This window comes from Sinocyclocheilus rhinocerous, unplaced genomic scaffold (genome assembly GCF_001515625.1).
Source record: "Sinocyclocheilus rhinocerous isolate Xijiao unplaced genomic scaffold, SAMN03320098_v1.1 scaffold95, whole genome shotgun sequence".
Taxonomy (NCBI): Eukaryota; Metazoa; Chordata; class Actinopteri; order Cypriniformes; family Cyprinidae; genus Sinocyclocheilus; species Sinocyclocheilus rhinocerous.
Window position 1 is genome coordinate 177659 of NW_015662004.1, and position 18057 is coordinate 195715.

An 18057-nucleotide genomic window follows, 5' to 3' on the forward strand; every position below is an offset into this window, starting at 1 on the left:
AGAAACTTCCAGGCAAGTACGTTTGGGGCAGGCTTAGGCCCTGTCCACACTAACGCAGTTATTTTTAAAACCACAGCTTTTTCTATGTGTTTGGCCATTCGTCCACACACATACGCAGCACTAGTTCACTGAAACCGAACATTTTTGAAAACGCCTGCTAGGGTGAAGATTTTCAAAAACTCCGGTTGCAGTGTTATCGTGTAGACAGCGAAGCCCGGAGTTTTTGGCTTGTGACGCCGGAGCCTGCGCTGTTATCTCCGCCTACTGGAAACTTTTTCAGGATTCTGATTGGCCAACATGGCTTTACGGTTGAGATTATATCGCCACCTGTTGGTTTGGCATGCTCTTGACAGTGCTTCATAGCATGCGTTTGCTTTTTCATGTGGACGGAGATTCTTTTAAAAAACGGAAGAAGGAAAAACTCAGTTTATAAAAATACCCGTGTACGTGTGGACATGGCCTTAGACTAGACTAGTGATTAGACTAATGATTTTCAAATGGTGGGCGATTAAATGGGACAAATAAAAGTCCTGTAGGCTTACATATTCATAAAAATTTAAGTTATGGAGTACTATACAAGATATGATTATATGACAAAAGACTGATAATTGTTTTGAAAAGCATTGTTTTATGATGGAACCATAGGGCTATTATGTAAAACACTAAAATGCTGTATCTGAATGGTTTACACACTTACACGATAATTTCACAACCCTCTGAAATACTTAATTCTGATTGGTCACTTTTGGGATTCTGCGGCATATTTTTGTGCAGTAATTTCTAAAATGTACAATTGTCTATAGTGCCAGGAAATTCCAAGCTGAATTCCATTTATTTGGAAATTAGTCAGCTCATCTACAATATTTCTTAATTGACTACACTGAGTAATTTATGTTTTATTTTTAATATTTTTCCCACTTGAATATGACCCACAAATGGCATTGCAGTGCAAAAAAAAAAATAAACTAATATTTTATGTCCATTTATTTGGAAATTAGACAGCTCATCTACAATATTTCTTAATTGACTACATTACGTTTGTTTTTGTTTTTTATTTGAATTTGACCAACAAATGCACTTCATAAAATGATTTTCTTACTTAGTATTTTTGTCTTGTTTTCCATAACAGATATCTAAACATTCCTAAATCAAGATATATTTATTTGAGAAGCAAAACTATTTAAGATATTAGGTCTTGTTTTCAGAAGATTTTTTTTTTTTAACAAGAAAAAAATATCTGCCAATGGGGCAAGAAAAAATAATCATGTTTTCCCTTTGAAAGAAGATTACTTTTCTTACCCCATTGGCAGATTTTTTTTTTTCTTGTTTTAAGCAAAAACTAATACAATTTGGATACATTTTTCAGAAAACAAAGGCCTGGTTTCACAGACAGGGCTTAGACTAAGCCAGAATTAGGCCAAACTTCAATTATGACATTTAAGTAATTTTTATAAACATGCCTCAGAAAAAAAAAAAATAAAATAAAACATTGCTGGTGTGCATCTTGAGACAAAACAAGGGCTCTGACATAATTTAAGCTCAATCAGAGCAAGTTTCTTTCAGTTGAAACAGCATTTTAGTCTGGGATTAGGTTTAAGCCTGGTCTGTGAAACCGGGAAAGACTTAATATCTTAAGTCATTTTGCTTCTCAAGTAAATTGATCTTGATTCAAGAACATTTAGATATGTGTACTAGAAAACAAGTTAAAAATACTAAGTAAGAAAGTCATTTTTGCAGTGTGTTTTAAATAATCATATTTTCCAATGGCATGTTCTGTATGAATGCAGAGACACTGAAGACACAACACACAGAGTTTTATATTTAACAATATATATTTTCCAATTTCAATGTACATTCCGTTTTGACATAAGCTTTTATTCACAAACAAACGTAGGCATCTAAATAAATACTATATAAAATAGAACTTCAAAATAAATATATCTATAAAGGGACATTTTCATATGTGTGAGAGATTTTTTTTTTTTTTTGCTTTTTGCTTTTTTAAACAAAACAAAAGCACATTGCTCTTTTCTTTAGTCCTCAACATGAACAATGAAGCCAAAGAAACGCGAGAGTACAAGCCCAGTTTGGAAGGCAGCTTAAAGTAGGTTTAAAAAGAATGGGTTTCTAGTGGCCGAGAAACTGTACCATGAATAGATATAGTCACAGCGTCCAGATGAAAACATCTCAGCAATGGGTCGACAGAAGGAAGATCGTTCAATTCCATGCAGGCCAGATTATTAGGCCAATAATCATACAGTTTACATTTTACAGCTGAATCTTTCTCTGTGGTTGAGAGAATTGTGAAATATGCAAAATAAAAGAGAGAAGTCGGGGCGAAAAAGCAACACCGAATAGGATGGAATGGAATGTTACTTGAGAGGGATCCCCATTCCTCCCAGACAAGGTCACACACAGCAGCTGTATATGTCAATCAAGCACTGAAGATGTTGCACCATTTTAGGAAGAAAGAGGAAAAACAAAATGCTTGGCCGCATTGGGGTGAAAAAGCATTACTTTGAGTGTGACGAAACGCCATTCCTTCTGTGAATTCAATTAAATCTACAGTTTCAGGGGCACTGAGGAACCGGGAATTAGCCTTGCCTCTCTCGTGCTAATGAGGCATGGCTAGCATTAACAGAGGTATTTTTATTGCCTGGCACACTTTTCTAAATCAAGTGCTTGTGATTGAAATACCTAAACACCCTACCTTCTATGCCACAGCCACATAATCTTTGCCCCCAGCCCTCCCAAAAATATAATAAATCATTTATATACTTTTGCACTGAATTGTAATTAAACTGTACCATGCAATTTCTCAGGACATTTGAAACATATCTTAAGATAGCTAGTTTTTCTTAAAACTATTTACAAGAACGTGTAACCTGCATAGGTCGAAATCTAAGATATCTATGGTACATTTGCAACTCTTCCCTATGCAGCTACGCAAGCTTCTCCATTCAGAACTACTCTGGCACCTATCCACGGGTTAGATTGCAAAAAGACTTAAACCCTAGCCTTATACATTCAAGACTAAGAACAGTAGTGTATTTGTGCAACAAGTACAAATGTTGGAGTATGTGGGACTAAACGAGCGAACCGTGGGTTTGTGTTGAGCAGGCAGACAATATTCCCTCATGCTCCAAGACTCTAAGAATCCTGGGAAGTAGAGCACCGTACCTTTAAGAGCTTACTTTCGCACTAATTGGCTAGAGTACAACAATGCATGCCCACTTGAAAACAATAAAAATTGTCAACGAAAACTCCATGGTGCACTCCTTTGGCAAAATCTCTATACTATACATATAACAAAATATATATGTGGAGAAAGCAGTTCGATACTAGGGCACGTCCATAGAGCGTTATGTTTGGTGCGTAGTAAACTAGAGGAATTTTTCCAACTACAGTGAAACACTTTGTACATGCTACTGTACATAATACTGTGCTTTTGCCTCATTATAATGGTGATACGATTGGCATGTTTTGTTTAGAAGCGGCAGAGTAGTATACGCTAACTTTATAGCTTCTCCTTTTCCCGTAACTACTGGCCCGATTCTCCTCATAGCTTATGAATGCTTGGTGTCTGAATTGCTGTGTTTTGACCACTGCCCATTCCCTTAACTTTAGTCACCAAACTAGTTCCAAGCTGAATTCCCATGCTGTACGTAATTCCGATGAACTGATGATCCCTGAGGTCATTGTCTACAACAAATTGAACCGCTAGCATTTGGAAGAATCATTATGGAAGTTCATGTATGCTACAGCATGTTTTCAAAGGGAATTACGAAAGCTATTTTACCTATTTGCCATCAAAAACAAACAATCTGTCCCCACAGAAGATAGAAAACATCCTGTCACATGGTTACGGGTGGTCACCAATGTCTTTCGCAACGGTACACATTGCAATTAGGGACGTCAAGGGAACTTAGAATCCTTCAATGAAACGGAATTACCTCCTGTGGTTTGCATTTCAAACAACAGAAGAAATAAAGCTCTATAACAAGCTTGTAAATGTACTGTGCACAGAGATGAAGTCTGGTTATTTTGATTGTGACATGTGTTATCAGCTTGGAATTCGCTGCAACCTTTCCGCAGTGCCAGATCCGGAGAGGGATTGCCAAAGTATAGAGTGTTCTTGAATGGGTGATATTTACTTTGACTTTTCAAAGCCACCCAAAGAGAAAATAAACATCAGAGAAGAGATTGGAATCTTTCAAACAGACATTTTGCTCAAATGCAGCATTCTGTGTCAGCAAGTTGTTTTACTAGGGGGTGAAATGGCAAAGACTTTGATCCCACGGCCATCACGAGAACCCCAGGAGAAGAAAATGCAGGACTCTCCTTTGCTGTAGTACTTTATGAACAAGTAAAATAATGAGTTGTGCCCGTTGGTCAGTCAAATGTTGCTACTGATCTACGGCAGGATACCTTGAGCGTGAGGATCGTGCGTGAACCTCGAGTACCATGACTTTGGGAAGTACACCACTACTGAAGAGAGTCCTGCAAACTTTGCTCACGAGTCTCTTTGTACTCTCCATTTCTGGCACACCATCATGAGGCCTGTTTTTCCAGCTGACAGGCCTTGACCTCTGCCACCTTGCAAGCCTGGGTGCTTTTGCAGCGGCAGCCTGGGCGGCTGATGCCGTCGTAGCACTTCTGCGAAAGCTTGGCACAACCAGTGGCAGGCAAATAACACACCAGGCAGGGCAGCACCAATGAAGCGGCTGCCATGAAGGACCAGCGTGCACAACAGTTCGAGTGCGAGCAGGAGCATGGCTTGTCAGCGCAGGAACCTTCCTCATCCTCATCAGTGCAGTGGTAGAAGACTCCCTTGACTAGACACATGCAAGTGACAGAGTCCACTAGGTTCTGCGCTGAGCACAGGCACTCTTGGTTGCAAACCCAACAAGAGGGCAGGGCCCGGGGCAACGTGCACTCTGTGCATCGGCATTTGCCACACTTCTCGCACAATGGCACGTGCTTCTTCTCCACTGGCAAGGCCGCCACAGCCTTCACATTCTGAGTCTTGGAGCTCAGCGCCTTGGGTTGCTCTGCACCTAGGGTCTTGCCATGGCCATTGCCAGTAGTGTACGGATCCACAACAGGGGTGGGAGCTGCGTGGTCCAGCAGCCGTTGGTCGGAGGAGGTGCTGCTGCTGCTGCTGATGGAGCTGGGCCGACCACTGAATGAAATCCAGGGATGTGTGGTGGCATCTGGGACCTCGCAGCGGGACAGATGAGGATGGTGCGGGGCTCCCAGCAGGACTTCCTGCCCCCTCGTGCCTGCCTTGTGGCTTGGTGGCTGATGTGAGATCACAGCAGGGGTGTCGATGTAGTCATTCTCCAAATGTAAAGATTTCATTTGGTCAATGGGGTATATAGTTAATGGGTGCTGGAGCCGTCCATAGGGAACGCGGCTGTCCAGCAAAGGCTGCACCATGATGGAGGAGGAGACTCCAGGAATGTGGTGAGGAACCCTTGACTCCATCTGTAGATTGTGTTCCTCATATACCAGAGCTCAGGTCAGCATTTAGCACTCCTGCAAAGACAACAGCACAACTTAGTACTGATAACCACCCTCACAGAATCCGAAGCAGATAACCCAGAGATTGGCTTGTGTGAAAAAGACCACAAATACATCTAAAACGAAGCGGACCCTTTGCATAAGAGAGAAAATTACATGTGTAATATTATTAGGAATATGTAATTAAAATGCATTATTTGGAGTTAAAAAAGGAACGTGTATAAACTTTCACTTCAACATTCAGATTTATAAGTGTTACCTACAAGCCTGCACTAGTGTTCTGAAGGGAGGGGTGTATTCTGAATGAAACAAACATAAGTAAGATTACCTTAGATTCACAACTTTTTGTTAAACGATTAAGTTTCAATTCACTACAAATTGATGAAGTCGAATTGGGCATATTATGATTAACTGGACGCTATTAATCGAGTTTTATAGGTAAGATCCTCTCTTCAACGCAGCCGCACGTTTGTTAAAAAAATGTTACACTGCTACAGAGCACTGAAGAAAACTGTATGATATGACAAAATCAACCTGTTGCTGGATTTTTTTTTTTTTTGTGAGCAATGTAATATATTGGAGTGGCGTGGTTGCGAAGGGCTTCTGTGCTTCTCTTGTAAGCAAGCCTGCAGCCTCTAAAGCAGTGTCGTCTGAAACGACGATTTATGTCGTCTGAAACGACGAATTACAGTTTCATACAAAGCAGTCCAAATTCAAACGACGTTTTCAATACGAACCATTACATATTTACCAGAATCTAAAAACACCCAGAACCTAGATTCAGCAATGTCGACTGTCTCTGACTAACCTCCATTTAGTGTTTTACTCACTAAAACAGTTTTAACGCTTAAGATGACATGTCAAGCGAATGCGCGAGCTGCAGTGAAGCGTCACGCGATGGTATTATAGAACGCGAACAAACGCGCTGCTTGCGCGAGCAAACGGCGCAGGATCATGATACGCAACACGAAATACTGTCGTTTCCCCCGATCGAATGAAAAGACGCGTATACGGAATTCTCACCTGTTCTACATTTGATTCATAAATCGCCCACGATCCTGTCGTGGTTAGTTACCGTAGTTAAATATTTACACAAGGCACAAATACACCTACAATGCGTTGCTAGAGAACGGCTGGATCGGCGCTTTGTGATAAACCAGCAGAATGGAGCCGACCCGATTTGAAACAAGAATATAAACTCCATGTGACCTGAAATCCTTGACTTGTACAGGGGTTTAGCTGCTTCTCTGCAGTTTCCATTTTGTTAATTAGCCCTATTGTCTGCATATCAATCAGATTAGCTCTGGGGGATCTAGGAGGAGGGTGCTGAGTAGAGCAAGTTTACCCAGGAGGAAGTGGCGGGCTTTGATCTCTGATAATGAGCTGCCAATACCACCCTCGAGGGCTACTTCCTGGGGCCAGCTGGAAGCCTGCAAGTTAGGCCACCTGAAACAACATGTACTCTTTCCCTTTCCAAGTGCCCTCACCCCACCTGCCCTTCCCCCATTTTTCATCAATGGTAACCCTTCCCCCAATTGAACTCTGTGAAAATTGTAGATAGAGGTGGGCTACAGTCACCCAGGGTTCTATTGTCCCTAGTGTATTCATTCACTCTCTAGGCAGACTAGTGGCCTGATGGATGTTCTCTGTGACACTTAGCTTCATTTAAATCAACTTTTCCTTTTGGGAAGCATTTGGTGAATGATGGATGTGACATTCAGTTTGCTCTGTCACTTTCCTCAAGCCCAGTCAGATTTTTTAAAAGTTTGAAATGTTCATAATCTGCACTTTGAATTATGAAACCCTTGAACACAGAACTTCCTAATTTCAAAACCAGACATCTCCAGTCTTTGTACACAGTTTGTCCATTACACAAATTCACAAATAGAGGATGTAAGTTTGATGTACAATCTATTTTAAGAGATTTCACAATAACGCGTAATGTACAATGTTGGGTCACAATCGTGATCATTTTCGAAAAGCCGTGCCTGGAATTTCCAAACAGGAGTTCATGATTCACTTCAGAACGTCCCTTAATCCTCATCACTTCCAGTAAACCTCTCACTGCTGGGTATCCTCTCACTCCTTTGTGACCGTGGGAGAGGGTTGAAACAGAAAGCTCAGCCAATCCTCAGAAGCTCTGTTTCACATCCATTCTCTTCCTTGATCCAGCTCAGGTACCTGCTGTCCTGGGAAAGAAGCGACTGGCCATGTCTTTCCCCACTGGACATTGAGCCATGCTGAGGTTGATGGCGAGCACACAGCAGCCCCTTTGATGGGCTATTGTCTGCATATCAATCAGATTAGCTCTGGGGGATCTAGGAGGAGGGTGCTGAGTAGAGCAAGTTTACCCAGGAGGAAGTGGCGGGCTTTGATCTCTGATAATGAGCTGCCAATACCACCCTCGAGGGCTACTTCCTGGGGCCAGCTGGAAGCCTGCAAGTTAGGCCACCTGAAACAACATGTACTGTTTCCCTTTCCAAGTGCCCTCACCCCACCTGCCCTTCCCCCATTTTTCAATCAATGGTAACCCTTCCCCCAAATTGAACTCTGTGATAATTGGAGATAGAGGTGGGCTACAGTCACCCAGGGTTCTATTGTCCCCAGTGTATTCATTCACTCTCTAGCCAGACTAGTGGCCTGATGGATGTTCTCGGTGACACTTAGCTTTATTTAAATCAACTTTTCCTTTTGGGAAGTGACAGATGTGACATTCAATTTGTTCTGTCACTTTCCTCAAGCCAAGTCAGATGTTTTGAAAGTTTGAATTTGAATTATGAAACCCTTCCGCACAGAACTTCCTAATTTCAAAACCAGACGTCTCCAGTCTTTGTATACAGTTTGTCCATTACGCAAATTCACAAATGGAGGATGTAAGTTTGATGTACACTCTATTTCAAGATGGTTTCACAATAACACATCATGTAGAACATTCGGTCTGATCATTTTCGAAAAGCCGCGCCTGGAATGTCCAAACAGGAGTTTGTGATTCACATCCCTTAATCCTCACCACTTCCAGTAAACCTCTCACCTCTGGGTATCCTCTCACTCCTTTGTGACCGTGGGAGAGGGTTGAAACAGAAAGCTCAGCCAATCCTCAGAAGCTCTGTTTCACATCCATTCTCTTCCTTGATCCAGCTCAGGTACCTGCAGTCCTGGGAAAGAAGCGACTGGCCATGTCTTTCCCCACTGGACATTGAGCCATGCTGAGGTTGATGGCGAGCACACAGCAGCCCCTTTGATGGGCGTGGGGACAGGGTGACACGGGACACTTCCTGAGCTGAATGGCGCCCCGACACTCGACACCTGGGACAGAGGCGCTCCAACGTTGGCCTAGTGCCAACCTCTACGAGGCACCTTTGTGCTCCTGGGCTCAGTAACCTATCCGGAAAGATCTCTCAGTGCTGGTTCCCATGCATCACTCCACTCTACTTCACACTGCCTTTGTGCCCAACTGGCTCGGGACTCTCCTCACTTCCTTTCACCTTGATCCTGACTGTAATTGCTTGGTCCCAGTGAAAAGCAAGTATGAATTTGAAAGGAGGGGTCTAACCTTTGCTTTGCAGTAGCCTTGTGGATCGGGCCACTGAATGCAGTTACTTGTACATGTAAAACTGTTTTCCGGGATTAATTTGAAGGCATTGTTCAAACATGAGCTATCTGGTGTCCTACTGTCTTTATTGTTGCTCTTTATATCTTCCTCACAAAGAGCAACAAAGTGCTATTCTCCCACAAAAAGCAAGCACAAGGACTTCTTGTTGAGACAGCTCTCTATTGATCTTGAAGCAGGACATCGACCACAACTAGAAAATATTCTAATTTTGCAAGAAATGATAACCGCAGTGAACCAAGCATATAAAAACAAGGGTGTCAGGCCTGTCGAGATGTGAAATGCCTAACCACAACAAGGCATACAATGGATAACATGTGTGCAGGAGACTAGGTTTGCTCGTTTTGAGGTGCTGCCTCCAAGCCCTGGGCGGTTCGGTCCAAACCCACCAACCCGTCTGGCTTGTCAGACACACAAGGCTGTCTCCCCAGGATAGTTTAGTGCATTGTACAAAGTGACAAACCCATCAAAGCAACCCGACCCAAATAAAAGGTCTTTTTATGACTTTCCTTCAAAGAGCGGCTAGGAGTTCAAAGCACACGGTGAGACAGCAATTTTCTGAATGATGAAGGAGAAGCTTGCACACATCCACGGACATTACTCTAGTTATTTATTTGTTCAGCTTTAATGATTAATGAGCAGGAGGGCTTTGAGTGTCAGTCAGTGAAATAAGATTAGGAAGTTAAGATATGAATGAAGTGCTAACCTCCAGTGATATCCGCATCATTTGCGTCCCCTTAGGAAGTTGTTACATTTTTTGTAGCGTACTGACCTGAAATCCTTGATTTGTACAGGGGTTTAGCTGCTTCTCTGCAGTTTCAATTTTGTTAATTAGCCCTATTGTCTGCATATCAATCAGATTAGCTCTGGGGGATCTAGGAGGAGGGTGCTGAGTAGAGCAAGTTTACCCAGGAGGAAGTGGCGGGCTTTGATCTCTGATAATGAGCTGCCACTACCGCCCTCGAGGGCTACTTCCTGGGGCCAGCTGGAAGCCTGCAAGTTAGGCCACCTGAAACAACATGTACTGTTTCCCTTTCCAAGTGCCCTCACCCCACCTGCCCTTCCCCCATTTTTCATCAATGGTAACCCTTCCCCCAATTGAACTCTGTGAAAATTGTAGATAGAGGTGGGCTACAGTCACCCAGGGTTCTATTGTCCCTAGTGTATTCATTCACTCTCTAGGCAGACTAGTGGCCTGATGGATGTTCGCGGTGGGGGGTGAGGGCCTCAAAGGGGATTCAATATTGCTCATGAAAGGCCTCCCCAACCTGGCATACTCTCTGTTCTCCTAGGCAGTAAATCTTCGACATTAGGTTATCATTCTCCTTTACACACCACCTTGCCGCTTTACTAAATATATTTCAATTTCATAAACATATGACATATTCACAGTATCTTCAACAGCATATGGCATGTCTTTTGAAGGCGAAGAAGTCAGTGGCTGTACAGTTTAGCCTGCTTGGCACAGATAAGAATGCAGCTCGCAGTTGGGAAAAAATGATTTTGCTTCCCGCCCTCAATTTGTGCCTCCCTTTTCAGAAACAGAGAGAGCTCTTTAATTAAAAATGGATGTCACTTGTGGTAAAAATCTTTATTTGTGTGCATAGAGTTGTATGCCTAGTAGCAAATGTGTCTCTGATGCTAAGGCATGGTTAAGCCCCAGTTCAATCTAAATTTATTGTGTGATGTGCAATGTAATGTGAGCTTTCAAAAAGTACACAGCTTTGATGCAGAACTGCATCTTGCAATGCATTCTCAATACAGTTTCTGACTAAACCTCAATAGAGTTTCACTGGAATGAAGTGAATCAGCCCAGATTTCTTTGCTATCATGCCGTGGTGAGGAATGGTGTGTCATCAAGAGAACCATGTGTCCAGTTTGTCAACGTGTCTTCTGCAGTCACAGGATTCATTTTTGATGAGTCATGTTGAATCATTGTAGAGCACATGTCAATGTGACTCTTGCGCATACAAGAAGTACATTAGATGGACAAGTTTACGTAAGTGGAAACCCTAGAACTGGGGCAAATTTGCAATGACCCAAATCTGTGTATATCTGATGCTCAGGGGTGAATCCATTGTTCTGCTATGTATGTCACTATTTATAAAGAAACACGTCAGCATGCTTGTGGAACAACAGTAGTTACAGAAAAATCCACCTTGGAAATCTGTTTCATTTATTGATTTATACGAATAAGAATTAAGATCAGTCTCCCTCAACCAAGCCTGGGTACATTTCCAAACAAACATTAACAGTGAAGCAAAGAATCGATTCCAATCAAATGCAAACTATGAGCATGTGTGTGCGGCCTCACTAATTACAAAGCAGCCTGAGTTAACGTTGGCTGAGCGGCAGCGAGCGCTGTGGGCTGATCCACTAACCAGCTGACAGATTGGCCATCCTGAAGTTTGGCTTCAGCGAGTGTCATTCCATTCGCTCTGTGCCTATACCATATCAAGTCACCCATGCCATTGTATAAATAAAGGTATGATTTCCACTTGTAGATATATAATGCAGGTATCTTACCAAGCCCTCCCTTCCCACTGGCTTTGTGCCTCTGCAGTGCTCCTGAAATCCCCCAGCCCTTTTAATCCCCACAGCAACAAGGGTCTGTTTCTCTGCTTTATACTTAAGTAGGCCTCTGAGGCCTGCTGTATGCCTTGGCCTGTTGGCTAGAAGCCTCCTGTTTACAATTTCCCTATTCCTGTTTTTAATGTTGCTTCGAGAGCAGCCACAAAGGACCAGTTTTGTCCAGCATGAACAAGGGAGCCATTAGAACAGACATGGAGGAAGGAAGGAAGGGAGATTTGGGAGGGTTGGGATTTGGGGGCGGGGGGGATCAGGTGCCCCAGAGGGGATTAGTTATCCCAGCTGCTCCCTTTGGGGCAAGACATGGAAGGCATTTTTATTTCAGGATGAGGGAGTGAAGGACAACTAGGATACATTGAGGAAATTCCAAAACAAATTATGTGTCAGTGTGATATGAATATGATGCTTGTTCATAGAAATGTGTAACCTGGAGAAGTTTGCATGAACATGTGTTCTCAGAGGTTAGGGTTAGGGTTAAAACTTTTTAACATTAGATGATTTCTAGATGTATAATGTTACAAATGTCCTAAAGCATCAGTTCTTCCCATGGAAATACAGATCCATGACTTTTCTCTATTTCTTATCTATGGAATAATTCCCCAGGGTAACCCTGGACTGGCCAGCCCTCGTAGTGGAAAAGCACCACAAGTTTTTCTTTTCTCCATATGGCAGCCATTTGTCTCAAAGAGCTCTGTCAAACATAAATAATATGTTATGAAAAAAAGAGGCAGAAAGCATTACTTCCTCTGGGATAGGACCTCTGGAGGCCTGGTGTCCTTCACATCCTTGTCGTTCACACAGACAAAAAAGAGAGAAAGAAAGACTGGCTGCAAGTCAGAGCACACATACAAGTCTGGAGAACGCATGTAACCCTTAATCAAAACAGGGCTAGAAAATTCAGCCATTCTGTTTGTTTGCAGTGCATACTGGACTCAAGCTATCAGGAAATGACAGCGATGGGAAAAACATCTGCTGAAATATCACACAACTCAACTGATTCGGTCTACAAGAAACCAGACATCTCAAGTTTTGCAAAGCAACTAACTAAAAGACATGCTGCTAACTTAGCATTCATTAGCATAGCAGTACTTCTGCTGTTTTCAAGTGTAGTTTTTGTCAACATGTATCAGTGTAGCACAGCAAACTTTGTTCATTTGTAATATTGTATTGTACTTTACAACCGATCAAACTACTTACATGTTTGCCCTAAATGTACACTTTCTCTTCTATGAAACATTGGAAAGTTGAATTCATTTTACTGAATCGACATTTAAAATGAACCCTTTTTTAAGTCATGTTTAAATCCTAGAGTTGACATCTTATTTTGTTTTCTCTGGCAAAATGTAAAAAAAATACTTATATAAAAAGTATAAGTATATAAAATACTTATATACATATATGTTTAGTAAAAATCTGCTGTTTTAAACTTGACTAGGCTATGTTTGTTTTGGAATTTAGTGTAAATTGCTGTCATACAATTCAGATCGTCAGATGAACAAAAATGCATATAGCTGCAATGTAATTTGCTTTTTCTTTTTCAAAGAGTTGAACTACTTTTGTTTCCAAATAACCTCATCTCAGTAATCTCAGCACTGATGCAATTAAAAAGAAATTGTGAAAAATACCCTGACAAAATGAATGCTTTAAATCTATATCAATTTCTCTCTTTCCTTCTGTTTCTTCACCAGCTCAGGCTCGAGCTTTCCGTGTGCCGAAGGGATCATGATTAACATTCGTTCAATTCGCTGAGGGACACGCATTCTAAGCCCTTCCTTCCTGCTGCAAGTGGAATTCTCATTAAGTCATAACTGCTTTTCAAGAACAGCATTCCTGCTTAGGAGTCCCTCCAAGACTCCAGCACGATGATTTTCTTAGCTGCAAATTAATTGCTGAAGAAGGCGAAGAAAGAGGGTCATTTTTCTTAGATCTGACACAAGGTCATTTATAAAAGAAAGAGCAAGTATGACAGTCATGCATTAACGGATGAGGTCTTGTCAGGAAGTAAAATCACTTTGTATTCAGACATGCACAGTGTTTAAACTTTTGATATGTGGCATCCATCATTTCATTTGTTAAAGTCAACGCGAAGTCAAAATGGACCATATTTACCTCCTTATTGCACTTTCCTGTTCTTATGGTGCATGGTTCATCATTATTCCAATTTTTTTTTTTTTTTTAGTTTGTCTTCATAATTTTTCATTGAATATAACTACTTGCTCCACCTCTATATAAACGCTTTGTTTTAAAGTGTGCTTGATTTCAGTGACTGTTTGGTGAGAATGATTAACTGCATCGTGTAGTTTAGCCAGAGAAAATAACCGATGGAGCTGCCTGTTCCTGGACTTCATTCTTTAGCACTGGAGGGCTGGACACAGGCCTTCTCGCTCTTACCTGAGCTGTATGGTTCTAACTGGGGTAACTGAAATCGGCTGCCACCCTACTTGACTCATTTAATAATTTGTCTGGCTCTTTTCCTTCTTCCCTACGGCTTGTAAAATGACCCAGCAACTTAATTTCCTCTTTCCCAAAAAGATGGATTCTAATCCTGTAGGAGAATGAGAGGAAAGGGCTGTAGGCACTTAAAATCAACTCTTAAAACATAAGACTGAAGGTAACGTCTCTCACAAACACACATGCATGTGAAATCACACGACACATATAAAAGATCCCTGTATCTTTCCAGTTTACAACAGTACTGTTGATGTACTATGATAGTGATGGTGTCCGATTAGATTACAATACCATAGTATGGATTGCTTAACATATACCATGGCATGTATATGGTATATGTTCTGTAATGCAAAAATATTGTCAAGAAGGAATCAAAAAAATTATACAATTATAACAATGACCTATTACAAAAAAAATCACTTTTAGTGATGTGATAGATGCATTGTCATGGTTACAATATTTGCCTGAATTGTTTGATGTCAGCGGATCGAGTAGCAGTTTTATTCCACCATGGTGCGTGCTGACCGCCTCTTTGCTGATGTGCAGCAGTGGACCGGAGGCACACTTCTAAACTTGTGGATCAGGCAGAAAATGCATTATGGTCTGTTATGGTTGGCTGATCACTCCCATTCAAACAGTGAGCTGCTCACAAAAAAGCCAGGGCTGAGTTCAAATAATGGATCGACTCACCCCCCCAACCACCCTATTTAGATGATCATGAGGGACTTTTGGTGGCAGGGCAGATTCTGTGCCCCCTATCCTGGTCTTGTTGTTGCGTACTGGTGATGAACAGCAGGCCTATTGGTTGGACTTCCTGTGTTTCAAAGAGAGTGTTGCTTGTCAGGTCACCTTTATTTATGTAGCACTTTAAACAATACAAATTGTGTCAAAGCAGCTTTACAGTGTTTAACAAGAAAATAATGTTTCAGCATAGACACATTGTGTGACATGTCTTCATTCTTGAAAACCATGAGCATGAAGGTACCATGAAGATAAAGAAAAAAATAACCCAGATTACATTAAACAAAGGTTCACTTGCAACAAGGGTATACTTGGTTTGTGCTGACCACAATGTGCTTCGTACTGACAAAATAAAAAAAAGTGACTGCAGAGAATGTAAAACTATCAAAAGTCAGGAGACATTTAGAACCCAAAAAACTCATGGACAACTTCACAAAATATAGTTGTGCCACTTTTGTTGTGTTTCAAACCCAATACCTCTATTTTATTCATTAACCACCCTCAAACCAGCATAATCCGGCACTGTCTGCACTAGTAAAGTGTTGTACTGTGTTTAATTTAAGTCATTGCCATTCTTTTCAGCTCAGACAAGCTTCTTTTCCTTTCAATGCAAGACAGTTCACCAGGCAGCCAATGGTAAAATTGTTTCTTACTAATAGGCTATATATATATATATATATCAGGTTGGTCCAGCCAATGCACATGCACAGTGTGGAGCAAAGGTTGTGCACAAGTTTAAAGGGGTCATATGATGCGATTTCAAGTTTTCCTTTCTCTTTGGAGTGTTACAAGCTCTTGGTGCATAAAGAAGATCTGTAAAGTTGCAAAGACACCAGATGGTGACTTTACCGATTTCCAATTGGCTACTTCATTAGGAAGGCAGGGCGGGGCTTACTTTACTAGAGCCGCCATATTAAGCATTCCCATTTCTCCCGTTAATACCAATATCAGTGTGGCCCATCTCAGCTATATACAGTTTCTGGCCTTATTCACAAAAGTAAATGCTATTTACCTACCATGAATAATGCTGCACTATCAGCACCTACTGAAAGCAGTCAGTAAATGGAAGTTAGGATATTTGAGTACATTTGTTTGATGTAATTTATTAAATGATGGAGCACATTATAACTGGCATATATCCAGGTGCACAGTGTACTTTCTCAAACAAGGAGAACAAGATGTATTAGCCGCACTTTCGCTTGAACAAAAACAAAGTGATACAAACTAAAAGTCCATGAAACAGAACATAACCGCAGTGTTGGGGAAAGTTACTTTTTAAAAGTAATGCATTACAATATTGTGTTACTCCATAAAAAAGTAACTAATCGCATTACTTAGTTACTTTTTATGCATTACTTTTTGTCACCTGAGCTGGGCTTGCTTATTTCTTTTTAATAACAAAACCCCAAAAGTTATATTTTTGGGAACTGTAAAGGCCCTTTCACACCAAAAGCGAAATTAATAAGCCTCACGCTGAAGGAAGCTATGTGTTACTTTACTAGTTACTTGAAAAAGTAATCTGATTACATAACTCGCTTTACTTGTAATCTGTTATACCCCCAACACTGCATAACCGTATAAAATCTACAGTGTATTTTGAAGCAAAACCAGTTGAGAAACACTGAATTAGGCAATGTTAGTCTTTAACTCAGCCCAACTGTCTACTTCTCTCCTTTCCTCGGCTCTCTTCTTCTCTCCTTCTCTGATTACAGCACAGGCAGTGAATGAAGGTGATGTTATCTGGGTTTCCTGCTCTCTCGTCCATTCTCCTCCTGTTCTTTCCTCATTTACTGTTAAGTAACAGTGGCGTCTTTCAGCTCTTGGAGAATAAATGAAGCTGTAGCCCTCCCTGGCTGTGTGTTGTGGGCCCAGAGACAGGACTCAAGGTCCACCTCAGGCTCTCAATTGGAAAACAGATAATACAGAGCTTCTGCTGGACATATGGTAATATAACACACATGTGTGAAGCAGATCCTCATCCTCACTTTTGCAATTTCAATATTTTCCCCACAGACTTTTCAAGAGGATATCTGGTCAGTTGTTACATGTGCTGTCAGATATACGCTGACATTAAAGGCATCCAGCCAGTTTTGTGATGGCGCGAAGTCAAAATCTGCCTTTCCTCGATGCTGGTTTGCAGTATTGTGTAATCAGCTCGTGTAGGTCATGCTTAGGTGAACTATGCAATAGAGCTGGTTGTTTTCTAAAAGCACATAATTTTTAATGATTACTCATAGCTGTACAGAGGGAAGTTGTTATTGGAGCTGTGCTATTATTCAAATATGGTGGTACTTATGGTGCGTTGGGTTGTTTTTATTATATAATGAGTACATCTGAGTTCAACCTCAATGATTTATAACAAACTAGAGAAGCTTTATCAATGTTCCGCATCATGTCGTTAACTAGACTTGTAGGGTCAGCCTCATGAAAATGTGTCTAGGTCACATCAAATTAAAGAAAGAAAGAAGTTACTTATAGGCGAAGTAATTAGATAAATAATGCCTTTGGACCATTAGGATTATATACATTTCCAGTCAATAACTGGAATAACTATGATTTTTTTAATGGCTTTGAAGCAAGTATCTTTTGTTTGTTTGTTTGTTTGTTTGTTTGTTTGTTTGTTTGTTTGTTTGTTTGTTTGCTTGCTTGCTTGTTTGTTTAATCAACAGTTAAACAGTATTATTGATACTGTCAAATATTATTACAATTTAAAACAACTTTTTTCTATTTTAATATATACTGTATATATTAAAATCTAATTTATTCCTGTGATGCGCAGCTGAATTTTCAGCATCATTACTCCAGTCTTCAGTGTCACATGATCCTTCAGAATTCATTCTAATATGCTGATTTGCTGCTCAAGAAATATTTCTGATTATTATCAATGTTGAAAACAGTTGTGCTGCTTAATATCGTTCTGGAAACTGATACCCTACCTTTCAAAGTATTTATTAATGTATTTATTTATTTTAAAAAAGAAAGAAAGGAAAAGAAAAGAAAGAAAGAGCACATTTAATTGATTAAAGATGACAGTAAATACATTTATAATGTTACAAAAAATTTCTATTTCAAATAAATGCTATTCTTTTGAACTTTCCCTTCATTAAATAAAACTGAAGCAAAATGTATCACAGGTTCCACAA

General features: G+C 40.7%; 1 protein-coding gene across 1 annotated transcript; it reads right to left on the bottom strand.

Moving 5' to 3' along the window:
• Window positions 1-2108: 2108 nt before the first annotated feature.
• Window positions 2109-5623, bottom strand: LOC107727283 (protein sprouty homolog 4). Its single transcript, XM_016537110.1, has one exon. The coding sequence runs from the start codon at window positions 5485-5487 to the stop codon at window positions 4552-4554; it is 936 nt and encodes a 311-aa protein (XP_016392596.1). The 5' UTR covers window positions 5488-5623; the 3' UTR covers window positions 2109-4551.
• Window positions 5624-18057: the final 12434 nt, after the last annotated feature.

Bases quoted from the DNA above. Each gene is read 5' to 3' on its own strand.
- LOC107727283 (XM_016537110.1), bottom strand. From the start codon at position 5,487: ATGGAGTCAAGGGTTCCTCACCACATTCCTGGAGTCTCCTCCTCCATC.